Genomic DNA, 12,717 nt, shown 5'->3' on the forward strand with positions numbered 1-12,717 from the left:
CATGAGAATAGCTTTCATTGCGAATAGACCAAACTTCAATGTCTACGAAGATTGTAGATGGAAAAAGAAAAAGAAATCATATCTGTTTTTATAACCACTTCAAAAACATATGCGTGATGTTGATTAAAGGATGGTATTAGAGAATCTTTGATAATCCATCACAAATAAAGGGCACTAAGATCTGTTTGTATAAAATTAGAGAATCTTAATTTATATAACAATTCAGGAACACTTGAAGATGAAATGCACGCTTTTCTTCAAAGGTTTTCACTAGAGTACCTAAATCTGCCAATATTTCCCATCTAAAAAAATAAACTCAATCCTGATGAACTCAATAAATAGCATCAGCATCAAAATCGAAAAGAAAAAAGCGCATAAATTCAGAATGACAAACGGATAATGAAAAATTGTTAATTAAATTTAGTGATAATCTGAATGTTTAATCAACTAAAGTCAAGAGAACAAAGGAAATAGCCATACTGTAAGATTAGTGCTGACTGCTACCATATGCTTTGCAACTGCATCAGGCCTGAAATTGTTACGCTCAATCATGAGAAACAGAGAGACGCAGGCAGATCTTCAAAACTTACGTTTTATTTGACAAAATCAATGATGAACTACAAAGACATAATAAACCTTCACTCCATCGTACCATCTTGATTACTAAATTATTCAATTAAAAAATTACTAAGCTATTCCAAATATGATTCATTCCACCCATTCCCAAGCTCATTCACGTTTGTTTAAATTAACCCAAAGATTATCAAGCAAATCCTGAACCGAAACAACCCGTTCATATACTTGAAGAAGTGTTGGCACTGCACTAACCCGAGAGATGACGAAATCCATTCCCTAAGGGTTCGAGCATTCGAAACTACCACAACTGCAAATATCTAAAGAATATGAATGAACGATAAGAAACCCCACAGAGCTTAGATTACAAAAGTCAATATGTAGTGATATAAATAAACTTAATGCTTACCGATGGTAGTTTCTGGGTTTAACCCTGCAATATTTCTGGCAACATCAATTAAAACCAAATATAAATTAAAACCAATTATATGCATGGTAAACCTGAACTGAATATCAACCAGTGATTCAGCAATTTCTTGGCCGAAGATGATGGTTTTTCCTCTTCTACAGCAGCCGTATTATCTTGCATCTCTCTGGGAGTTTTTGATTTACTCCTTTTGCCCATCTTATGGATTACATTACTGAGAATTGACAAAAATGTATTCGCAGAGATGCCAGACCCGCCAGGGAAAAAGAAATCTGAAAAAAAAAAAAACCCCAGTCAAGTTTTCGAAAAATCGGCCGCCTAGGCGGGCTAGGCGGGTTTTTTTTTTTTGGTTAATAAAAAGTAACGCCGCGCGGCTATACTATTTATTTTCTTTAGAAGTGATGCCACTTTGGTGTTAGCTTCAAATGACATTCGTTTTGTTTGGAAATGGCCACAGGACCCCAATTCTAGTTGAGTGGTAAAGAATGACGTGCTTTATAATTCTTTCCTATTAGATTTCTCCTCTCTTTCCTTTTCAAATTGAAATCGGAGCGATAGTTGGTCGTTTGATTATGATGATATTGATTGAATGCAGGCAATTCCCAAGGTTCACCCTAATTTATGGAAACCAAGGAGTGGCTTAGAGCTAATGAACAATGACCTTCCCAGCACCAACCCTGAAGAATAGGCTATGTTCAAGAGCACCAACCCTAATTTATGGAAACCAAGGAGTGGCTTAGAGCTAATGAACAATGACCTTCCCAGCACGTCAGTATTGGCATGGATAATTCCACCATTGTAATATATAATCTCCACTCAGACGAGGTAGTTTGTTCTTGTAAAAAAAAACAAATCATGCTCGATGTTGTGATGAAGCAATCCCGAAAAGTTTGTCATTGCCTTGATTTATATATTTTGCAGGTTACAAGGAAGCTTGAGGGTCATGCCAAAAGAGTCACTAACCTTGCCTTCTCGAACACTCTAAATGTACTAGTTTCTTCTGGTGCTGATGCATATTGGAAACTACAATATTACTTTCAGACATGGCTTCTACTCTAATGCGACTTCTGTTAGACGTCGTTTTGGCCCGGCAGATTTTTGTGTGGGTGGGAAAAACAGAGAAGCAAATTGTTGCAGATTCCAAATGAGAAGGAGTTGAGATCATTGTCAGATACTTACATCCAAATTCACCAGAATGAGCTGCACCTCTTTGCCATAAACAAGACTCACCTTGCAGTTTATGAAGTGAAAGAACTAGCGTGTGTTTAGGGGGGGAGGCTACCCCATCCCAAGGTCAGGACATAACAAGGTTTCTTTGAGGAACTATTTGGCTTTTTAATTCTTCACTTTGGGATTAAAAACACAAGACACCCAAAAAGGGATCAAGCCACTCAATGATTCACCATGATTTTTTTTTTCTTCATATAAAGATGTAGTCACCGCCCCTTCACAAGTATATGATTCTAACCTATACAAATTGTGTATCAATTTTTACTTTGCCTTGCATTGCAACTGCTCAAAAAGAGCCTGCATATTTTACAATTGATTTCAAGAAAGATAAGGTTCTTTTTGAAAATTCTGCAAGCTAAGTATTCTTCAAGTGGTCACACTATCTCTAGGAGGTTTTCCCTTAGGAATGACCGTCCGGTAGTTGCGACATCACAAATGTAAAACAGGGATGGGAGGCCTGCCACCTTTTTGGCTTTGACCTGCACTCATCTCCTGATTCGCTTTTATATGTGTTGTTGCACAAGGAACCTGTTGTGTCAAACTTTTCACATGGGCACTCTACCATCCTCGCCAAAACAAAACTGAGCATGGCACATCATTGTGCTGTGGTGTTTTTGTATGCCTTGCAAATTCTCCTTTGCATAGAGAAATCGAACCATCAACGTAACCAACAGAGGAGATAAAAGATCAAGAGTCCTGAAAATTCCATGAAACGGATCCCTTTGTAGAAAGGTCCTACTGCTGAAGCTGCAAAATGCATACATCATGTGATTAACTTGCATATCAGATGTAAATATCAAATAATTTGGCATGCAAAGCAAAGCAAAAAGTAAGTGAAATCAGCAAAAGACAAGGTCCATGGATGCGTCTAACAAAACCTTAGCTTATTTGTTTTGGTTGTCAAATGGCTGCCGCATTCGGTTCATCATCATATCACATTAGTCCCACCAGTTTTAACTCAAAGTTTATTCTCAAGTCTCCATTAAGGTTGCACCAAATTTCAGTTTGTATATTTGTTTATCCAAAAGGATCCCAAAATCTGCTTCGAATATTTGTTTTGTAGACAAGTTCATATAATTCCAAATGTATATACTTGTATAAAATACCTATGTAATTTGAATATGAACTGTATGCCATACGACTAATTGCATTGAAAAGCCAATCAAAGGATTTAGCAGAAATAACCAGATTCAAAATTAAATAGTATTTCTTTGGTCTACAGGATTCACTTCTCGTAACTACAGAGGGATATCTATTTTCAATTAAGAAAAACTTATATTGCCAAAAGATAAAATTATGAATAAAGATGCTTAATATTTCAATTGGATTCACACTCATTTTTACTCTTAAAAAAAATTTAGAGAGATTAAAAAAAAAAAATTAGAAAAATAAAGAAGAAAACCCCAGAAACCACCTGCTTCATCGACGAACCCCCCACCCCTTACCCACACCCATCGTCTGCCATGACTACTTCGTCACTCTTTCACAATCATTCCACTTTCACAGTCCATAGAAAAAATTTGATGAACAATGACCTTAGAGCTGATGAACACTGACATTCCCAGCACCAACCCTGAAGAAGAGGCTCTGTCCTGCTTTGATTTGTCCAAGAATGATTCATATCTCATATCATATCACCAACAGGAGGGATGATCTCCATTTTTGAGTATTTGCAGAGATGCCAAACCCGCCAGGAAGAAAGAAATCTGAAAAATAACACGCCATTCAAGTTTTAGAAAAATCGGCCGCCTAGGCGGGCTAGGCGGGTTCTTTTTTTATATTTTATTTTAATAAATAGTATAGCCGACCGGCTGTACTCCTTTAAAAAAAAAAAAATTTTCCTATTTTCCTTTATGAATATAAGAGTAGTTTAAAGCATTATCCATTACTATTAGGCTATTACCCAATCTCTATTGTCCCCTTTTGATTTTTTACTTATTACTCATATAAAGAATCTAGCATTTTCTCATTTGAAATTTATTATTTAGAGGGTATAGCCGCTCGGCTATACGCTTTAAATATATTATTTCAAGCAGATACTCCAGCACGCATCGATCTGAACTCAGGCAGATACTTTATATGATATGTCAAAAAGAGTTTCAATTTGTCACCAATCATCTGGGCATGACCCATCCAAGTCTGCGTACGCTTCGTTACAAGGATGTACAACCTGATCAGGCATTGTCTACGGCGAAAACTTTCCTTCCAACGTTTCCCACCTCCCATTCGATACACACCTTGTGCAGGTCGGCTACTAATGTTAAAGACTGGAAAAGGCAAAAAAAAAAAGAAAAAGGCTCAATCCGTTAACAAGGAAGGATAGATTATCATCAGCAAGATGTTTCTCCGTGGGGATTCAGTTATCATTGTTCTTAGGAATCCTAAATAAGGTCAAGATATGATTTAATTAATAAAAAGAAAGTTTTTAAAAAAAAAATATATTGACCTATAGATACTAAGTATATTATTTCTTTTTAAAAGAAACCTCTTCCGAAGAAATTTTGTCGGGAGAGGTCAGATCCGACAAATATAAATTCATATTTTTATTGTTGGTGCAATGCGAAAAAATCTTTAAAGCATAGAATATTTCAAAAGTACACCCGCACAGCTATACTCTACAAATAGAGTATTTCAATAGTATAGCCGAGCGACTACACTACACTCTATAAATAGAAATTTCAACTTTATAGCCGCGCGGCTGTACTTTCTAAATAGAATTTTCAAACGTACAGCTATACCTTCTGAATAGAAAATTTCAAAAGTATAGCCGCCCGGCTATACTCTACAAATATAATATTTTCAAAAGTATAGCCTCGCGGGTATACGCTGCAAATAGAATATTTCAAAAGTATAGCCGAGCGGCTATACTGTATAAATATCCTAATGTGGTATTTGAAAACTAAAATTAGTAACCAAACAAGTTTTCTGTACCCACTAAAAATTGAAAATCAAAAACTGAAAACTAAGCGCATGTTTGATAACTATTTCAATTTTAGTTTTTAGTTTTCATTTTTCATTTTTTGTGCTAGAGTATAGAGGAAAAAGAGGGAGAATGGAAGTGAGAATAAGAGTGGAGATGAGATTGACAGGGGAGGATGGGACGGATGAGTAACAAAAGTGAAAATAAAACTAAAAACTGAAATCTATTTGAAATTGTTTTCTCTTTCAAGTTTTTGTTTTCACTTTTGTTACTCCTCGCTCCCATATTCTCCTATCATCCTCACTCCCATTCTCACTTTCATTTTCCTCTATACTTTAGCACAAAAAATGAAAACTCAAAACTTCTCATTATAGCCTTTCCACAAAAGTAAAATTGAAATGGTTATCAACTGGACCCTAAAATGATTATCAAACGGGCCCCAAAATGATTATCAAACGGACCCTTAACCTTGTCAGTATAGAGAGATGAAAAATAACCAACATGCCATCAATTCATATAAGCAAAAAATTAGCCACCTAGCGGCTCACAAAAAATTGCAATTGACTTGATAGTTTCGTGAATAAAGAAGCTATTGGTTAAATAAAAAATTTATCACTTTAAGGTTGTTTTTGTCAATTTTCAAAAGATGAGAGACTACTGTTAAACGTCACAAACTACAAGGTTAGAAAATGTAACTGAAACGTTTTGTTTTCATCAATTCATATACACTCTGTCTTGCAAGCACATGTGATGCGGGTCTGGTGCTGATCTTGCTCACACGAGACGGTGCTGATCTTGCTCACGCGAGACGGACCAGCAGGATGTTTTATCACAAAATGCCTTGTATTATTATTAGTAATGGAATCACTCAATATATATTGTATTTTATTATGTCAAGGTTCCGATATGAGATTTTTTTAGATTCTTCAGCACTAGAGGTATGACAAAAACATGGACAGAGCTACTAGCAGGACCAAAGATTTGATACCACTTTGTTGCTTTGCTAAGCAATTTTCAAAGGGTTTCTCAAAGAGAGCATAAAGACTTCAGTCTCTGAAAGGAAGAACTCTAATGAATGGATGAAAAAGTTTCTGCATGAATATATTTCTTGAAACTCAATTACACAAAAACTGTTACAAATGACATACACGAGAAAAAACTTAATTGATGAAAACAAACTTGCAAGCGATGGCAAACCCTTTTTCGGTTTGCTATTTCCAACAGTTACAAAGCTTATAGATATTTACATTACTATACAATATCAATCAGAATTCCAACTAAACCTATGTTGTTGAACTAAAAGGGTTAGAAAAATTGGACTCCTCCAAGTACTCAAACCCCATGAAGTGCTTCACTCTCCGTCTTTGATGAACCTGTTGTATGCGATATCAATGATGCCACTTCAATTAAGTGATAAACAGTTCTCTAATTCAACATAATAATGAACAACCTATCATGCATTGCAGCTTGGTAAAGCAAGAAAAAAAAAGCAGAAAAAGACAATCCCAAGATCTTTACATTTCAACGCCTGAAAGTACAGCTAGAATCAAGTTGGATTTCTCATTAGATTCATTTCAACAGAAAACTTCCCAGTAGACAGTTGATTACTGGAACTATGGAAGTAGACGAAATAGGAATCTTTTATCGGTACCAAGATGATTGTCCAAATCCAAATTATTTAGTCAATCTGTTATTCTGGAGTAGCTGGTTCAATTCAAATAATTACTGAATTTCTTACATAATTATCTACATCTTCTTTGCGCTATATATGATGTAAAGTCAAACCATATTTGGTAAACAAAACAAAACCACAAGAAGTTACGGCTTTATAAAACAAAATCAAAACCTATCCCACACTATCTGGTTTAATTCCTGACCTCGGATTTTTTAGGTCGTAATATGACCTTTCATTGGTCTATGAGTTCTTATGTGTACTATTTACAGCATTCTCAACTACATACCTTGAGTCAATTCACGGAGGGTCTTCCATGAACATTAATCTTCACTCTTTGCTTCCTCCAAGGCAATGTAGAAACTATCAAATTAAAAGTTTTCTTGATTACCTGAGCATGTCTCCACTACGTAATTTTGGCCCGCTCAAAGCTGGTGATATGCTGAAAGTATTACCGTTGCCGTTGCCATAACATGAAGGGTGACCAAGAGGCATTGGCCTATCTGGAATTGGTGGCACTTCAATATCTCCTTCCAACATTTTCAGTGCATCCAAAATGGTAGGCCGCAAAGCCACCATTACATGAGCACACAAAATGCCAACCAGCAAAAATCTCTCCATTATGCTCTTTGGATTTGAATTCACATTATCACCATCTTTCAGCAATGAAAAGTCTAAAGCCTGTTCAACTTTTCCAGATTTCACTAATGACCAAGCCCAATCAGTGATCAAAAATGCGCGTGGTGATCCCAAGGAAGACAAATCAAGTGCTTTTCTACCACACATAATCTCCAAAACAACCACACCAAAGCTATAAACATCGCTCTTCTCAGTCAGCTGTCCATAAAGAGCATATTCCGGGGCTAAGTATCCATGAGTTCCTGCCACTCTAGTAGTGAGATGAGACTGGCCTTCCATGCTCTGTTTTGCAAGCCCAAAATCTGCCACTCTTGCTTTCATATCCGCATCTAGTAGTATGTTTGTAGCCTTAATATCTCTATGATATATTGCAGGCTTCACTCCATAATGCAAATAAGCTAACCCCTTGGCAACATCCAATATAATGCTCTTTCTTTGAGGCCAAGTCAAGGGTCTCCTTTCAATTCCACTCTGATTATTAGACAGAGAAATAAATAGATGGTCATCTAGATTCCCATTCGGCATGTAATCATAGACAAGGTACCTATGACTTCCTCTCTCCTCATAATTGTCTTCACCCTCAACCACGCAACACCCTCTAAGCGGCACAAGATTTCGGTGCTTCAAATTGCTAATAATCTCAACCTCATTGCAAAATTCAGCATCTCCTTGAAAATCAGATTCTATGACTTTCTTAACAGCTACCGTAGTCCCATCCTGTAAAACACCCTTGTAAACAAGACCAAATCCACCTCGACCGATAAAATTCTTCTGCGAAAAGTTATTAGTTGCCTTCTCAAGGTCCTGAATTTTAAACCAAATCGAACCGGTGTTGGGTCTCACTCTAATCCTGGACTCTCGTTCATCTAAATCAAAACCAGAATCCATATGGGACCCTTCAACCCTTTTGTTCCTCCACCTTCTATCATACCAAAAATACAACCCCAACAAACTAGACATGACAAACACTGCAACCCCGGCACCAGTTAGGCCGAAAACAAGAGCAGTACTGCTCTTTTTCGATGAACCCGCATTAGAATCCGGTGACAAACCGAATATACAGGTCACAACACCATTACTTTCAGGCCCAAACTCATTGACAATACCAGCAGCATAAAGAATTGTAAAATACCAACAATCTGTAGAGTGAGAAGTGTTACCATCAAGAGAAGTCAGCATCTTCTGAATGGCAAAGCCGGCTTCCACGCAAGCGCCGCAGGAGGAGAGATCAGTGAGGTCTGGCCTGCAAGCAGAGTCAAGAGAAGTATTCCGGCCAAGCTTGGAGACCCAATCTTGGGAAGACTCGATTTTGGCACAGATATTGGGAGTGATGACAAACTGCAAAGGGTCAAAGCAATAAGAGACAAGATTGGGAGGGAGGGAGAGGGAGGTGAGCTTGGATTGGTAGTTTTGGAGGCAAGAATTGGAGGTGGGCAAGTTGGGAAGCTGAAAGAGGGATGTCTCTTTGAGGTGTTGGGCAAGGGCAACTCCAAAGAGGGACAAGAGGGTTTGGCAACATGGGATCTTGTAGAGGTCCGTTTGGGGGGTTTTGGGAGGGGGCTGGAAGTTTTTGCATGATGAGGAGTTGAAGGGGATTCTTTGGACATAGCTGAGATCCATGGGGCATGTTGTTGTGGTGTTGGTTGTGGGGGCTGATGCTGCTGTTGTTCTTGGAGACAGGGTAGAGAGAGAAAGTAGAGAGAGAAGCACCCAAAACCCAATTAGTTCCATCTCTTCTCTTCTATTCTAATTTTTCTAACTAGTTCTCTCACACTCTCTATCTAGGGAAGAAGATTGTGGGTTGTGCTTGAATTTGGATAAGCTGTAGTTGGGTTGTGATTTTGAGAGAAACTACACTAACTATCTGGAGAGAGAGAGAGAGAGAGAGAGAGAGAGAGAGAGAGAGAGAGAAGGGATGAGTTGTGTTGGTCTTTCACTCTTCCTCGCTTACAGAGATGAGCTTCGGAGGATTGGAGCTTTTGGTCAAACAAACCTCCCTCTTCCTCATTTCTGGCTGCTGGGTTGGTGTCACAGTAACTAACTAACTACGAAAAGGAGCGTGGCCCTGGCCCAAACGCGCTATTTATTATAGAAATGTATGATTTTGATGTTTAATTAAATGTGTTTTTTAAGAGATTAGATTCTGATGTATGTTTTTTCTTCGTTAAACATGCGTGGTAGACTAAATGTTTTTTTTAATTTTTTTTATACAAGCGATATCTTTTTAATTATTCTAGTATCAGCATTCGCAAAATATTAATATATTTGCAGATACATTTGTGAGTACACATATATTAATGTTATTCCACGTACTTAGATTGAAAAAAAAAAAAAAAACCTTTTTTTAAATTTGATCAGGCAAGTTTATCAATTTATTCATTGTATAAATAATTACATTAATATGGGATTTTTTTATATATTTTTGCTGATAATTTATAGAACGTAATGGTGATGGTGGAATGGAAACAATACATGCGCGTGGGCAGGCTGGGGTTGGCTGGCTGTGGATAGTGTGTAAAAGTCTGCTGATTATTTAAAAAAACAAAATAAAACAAAACAAAAAAGGAGAAAAGATTGCCGGCTAAGCACAGGCATATTATATTTTATATCAAATAGATGTATTAGTTCATCATCTTAATCCCAAGTTATTGTTTTTCTTTCCCAAACATGACCCACCTTGGTTGTCTTACTTTCGCATTTCTAGTTAAACATACGTTAATTAGGTTTTTTTTTTTTATCTATTTAAGGAATTAGGAAGATGAACTAAAACATCTATTTTATATAAACATACTCGAGTAAAGTTCAAGCAATGAAGAGTTGAATCAAACTAACGAAGAGGAAATGATTTTTTGAAGCTCTGTGACATAAACTTGTTTCAACTCATGATTACAAAAAGTAAGTTTAATTTGAAGCGCATGCATGCATTCATAAACAATGTCTTAACGTGCTTAGAATTGCATATGGACTCAATCGGAATGAAGTACAAAAAGCAGTTAGTTTAGCTTGGAATGAACCTAAAAATAGAAGCTATGGGAGTAAAATTAAATAAACTAACTAATTAAAAGAATGACCCGACCTATACTCATCCATGTCACAATAACAAACACTTTTTCCTCATCTCACCAAAAAAACAAACACTTCGCCTCATAAACGCTCCTAAAGAAACGCTTCTTCATCTTTGAATCCCCAGCCATTCTCTTCTGATATCGACCTCCTCCCTGCCCCCTCTCTTTTATGGGGGATCCTCCACGTTCAGCATCGACGTCGGATCTCTACAGCATGCTCGGAATATCCAATATTTGCAAAGGATACAAATCCTTTGTTATGAAATTGTCCCCCAACCACCATCACAAGAATGGAGAATCCAAGTTTACAGACAATCATGAAACCACCAAGGTAACATAAATTCATATGTTCTCTCTTTTTTTTAAAACAAAACAAAACAAAACAAAAAAAATCCTCGATCATATGCATTTGCCAAACACCTGCATGTGCTTAAATCCATCAAAAAGTCATACAATTAACATGATGTAGGCATGCAAATCTCCGTTGTTGAATTGGTAACATGCATTATATGCATTTGTGACAATTTTTATCTAGAAAATATTGGGTCAAATTTCTGACCCAATATTAATAAACCTATATATAAATTTGATGCTATAATCTTTAATGATGTTTATATCAATTTGCATCGATCATGATCTTGAAAAGTTTATAGCTTGCTTTTAATCTCATTCTATGCTTAATTTGCATAATGATCATGATCTGAGATGCAGGAGGAAGAAAATTTTACAATTAGTTACCCAACAACACCAATAGGCAGTTTTGGTCATCAACGAAGTATTGATGATAGCTTCTTCTCACGTCGAAGTCTTTCAAGGATTGGGAGTAGAAGATGTAAAACACCCACCCCGAGGACCTTCTCAAGAAGTGCAAGCCGGAGCACCACGCCGACGCCGACGACGTTATTGAGAGATACGAGTCTAAGGCAATCGTCAGAGACCGAAACCTCTGCCTCAATATCAAGAAATATGAGTCGAAGACAATCGTCAGAGACTAAAACCTCTGCCTCATTATCAAGAAATATGAGCCGAAGGAGCACCTCAGAGACTGAATTTCATGCCTCTCTATCAAGAAATATGAGCCATAGACGCCCATCTGAGACTGAAATACCCTCTCCATCACCCGCAGCCTCTTCAGTGTCAGCACCTGCCTCTCCAGCGCCCGCCTCACCATCACGGACTCTATCACCACTAGCCAGTAGAACATCAGGCACATCTGATCAACCGGACAAACCTTCCACACCTCTGTCAAGAAGTATTAGCAAGAGGAGTCCAACCCCTATCGTGTTCTCTCGGACAACTGCACGAAAGAAAGCTCCTCCGGTTGAGAAGAGGCTTGGATTCACACTTGAGCAGTTGTGCCATGGATGTGTAAAGAAGATCAAGCTTACAAGAGATGTCATTAACGATGCCGGGTTTGTTACTTTCATTACTTCACCTTATCTCATGTAAAGAGACGCTTAATGTATTTGTGCGACTATTTGTGAGGTGATTAATTATACTGATGTGTGTGATTGTTATGAAACAGGATTATTGTCCAAGAAGAGGAAGTACTGCAAATAAACGTGCAGCCTGGATGGAGGAAAGGTACGAAGATTACATTCCAAGGAAAAGGAGATGAGAAACCAGGGTACCTCCCTGCTGATATAGTCTTCTTGATAGATGAAAAGCGGCATCCCTTGTACAAAAGATCAGGCCGCGATGACTTGGAAATCGCCGTTGAGATTCCTCTGGTGGATGCACTGGGAGGCTGCTCATTTCCAGTTCCTCTGTTAGGAGGTGACAAAATGAAACTCTCATTCGATGACATCATATATCATGGCTACGAAAAGGTCATCCAAGGACAAGGCATGCCATTGCTTAAGGAACCAACTAGGAGAGGCGACCTCCGGATCACGTGTCTAATAAACTTTCCGACAACTTTGAGTGATGAAGAACGTGCAGAAGCTGTCAACATTCTACAAGATTGTTCTTATGATTAACAATTCAAATCTCCCCATCACTTATGAGGAACCATTTAGAATTGTTCTCTTTTGATCTTCTCTATGGGGAAAAAAAGAAACTCACAGTAGTCAAAATTTTGAATTGAATTGCATCTACTCACATGTACATAGCTCTGCAGAGTTACCTATACAATATGAGTACACAAGGAACAAAGTACCCTTAACAAGTAGAATTCCACTGAGAATTTTGC

At 37.6% G+C, this 12,717-nt stretch overlaps 2 protein-coding genes across 3 annotated transcripts; one reads left to right on the top strand and one right to left on the bottom strand.

Annotated features, from left to right (window-relative positions):
* Positions 1–6,226: 6,226 nt before the first annotated feature.
* On the bottom strand, positions 6,227–9,496 carry LOC110765759 (Protein kinase superfamily protein). 2 transcript variants are annotated; one of them, XM_021968985.2, is made up of 2 exons: positions 7,214–9,496; positions 6,227–6,523 (listed from the first exon to the last, which is right to left on the bottom strand). In XM_021968985.2, the coding sequence occupies exons 1-2, from the start codon at positions 9,190–9,192 to the stop codon at positions 6,502–6,504; spliced, it is 2,001 nt and encodes a 666-aa protein (XP_021824677.1). In that variant the 5' UTR covers positions 9,193–9,496; the 3' UTR covers positions 6,227–6,501. The 2 variants fall into 2 exon arrangements, with proteins under 2 accessions (XP_021824677.1, XP_088103272.1); XM_088247146.1 differs by having other exon boundaries at positions 7,112–9,495.
* Positions 9,497–10,695: 1,199 nt separating this feature from the next.
* LOC110765773 (HSP40/DnaJ peptide-binding protein) lies at positions 10,696–12,564 on the top strand. Its single transcript, XM_021969003.2, has 3 exons — positions 10,696–10,857; positions 11,238–11,938; positions 12,052–12,564. The coding sequence occupies exons 1-3, from the start codon at positions 10,696–10,698 to the stop codon at positions 12,503–12,505; spliced, it is 1,317 nt and encodes a 438-aa protein (XP_021824695.1). The 3' UTR covers positions 12,506–12,564.
* The last annotated feature ends 153 nt before the right edge of the window (positions 12,565–12,717 follow it).

This window comes from Prunus avium, chromosome 1 (genome assembly GCF_965620075.1).
Source record: "Prunus avium chromosome 1, drPruAviu1.hap1.1, whole genome shotgun sequence".
Lineage (NCBI taxonomy): Eukaryota > Viridiplantae > Streptophyta > Magnoliopsida > Rosales > Rosaceae > Prunus > Prunus avium.

Coding starts and splice junctions, on each gene's coding strand:
- LOC110765759 (XM_021968985.2), bottom strand. CDS start 9,192: ATGGAACTAATTGGGTTTTGGGTGCTTCTCTCTCTACTTTCTCTCTCT. Junction 6,524..7,213: donor CGTAGTGGAGACATGCTCAG/GTAATCAAGAAA, acceptor CGCATACAACAG/GTTCATCAAAGACGGAGAGT.
- LOC110765773 (XM_021969003.2), top strand. CDS start 10,696: ATGGGGGATCCTCCACGTTCAGCATCGACGTCGGATCTCTACAGCATG. Junction 10,858..11,237: donor ACAATCATGAAACCACCAAG/GTAACATAAATT, acceptor TCTGAGATGCAG/GAGGAAGAAAATTTTACAAT. Junction 11,939..12,051: donor GATGTCATTAACGATGCCGG/GTTTGTTACTTT, acceptor GTTATGAAACAG/GATTATTGTCCAAGAAGAGG.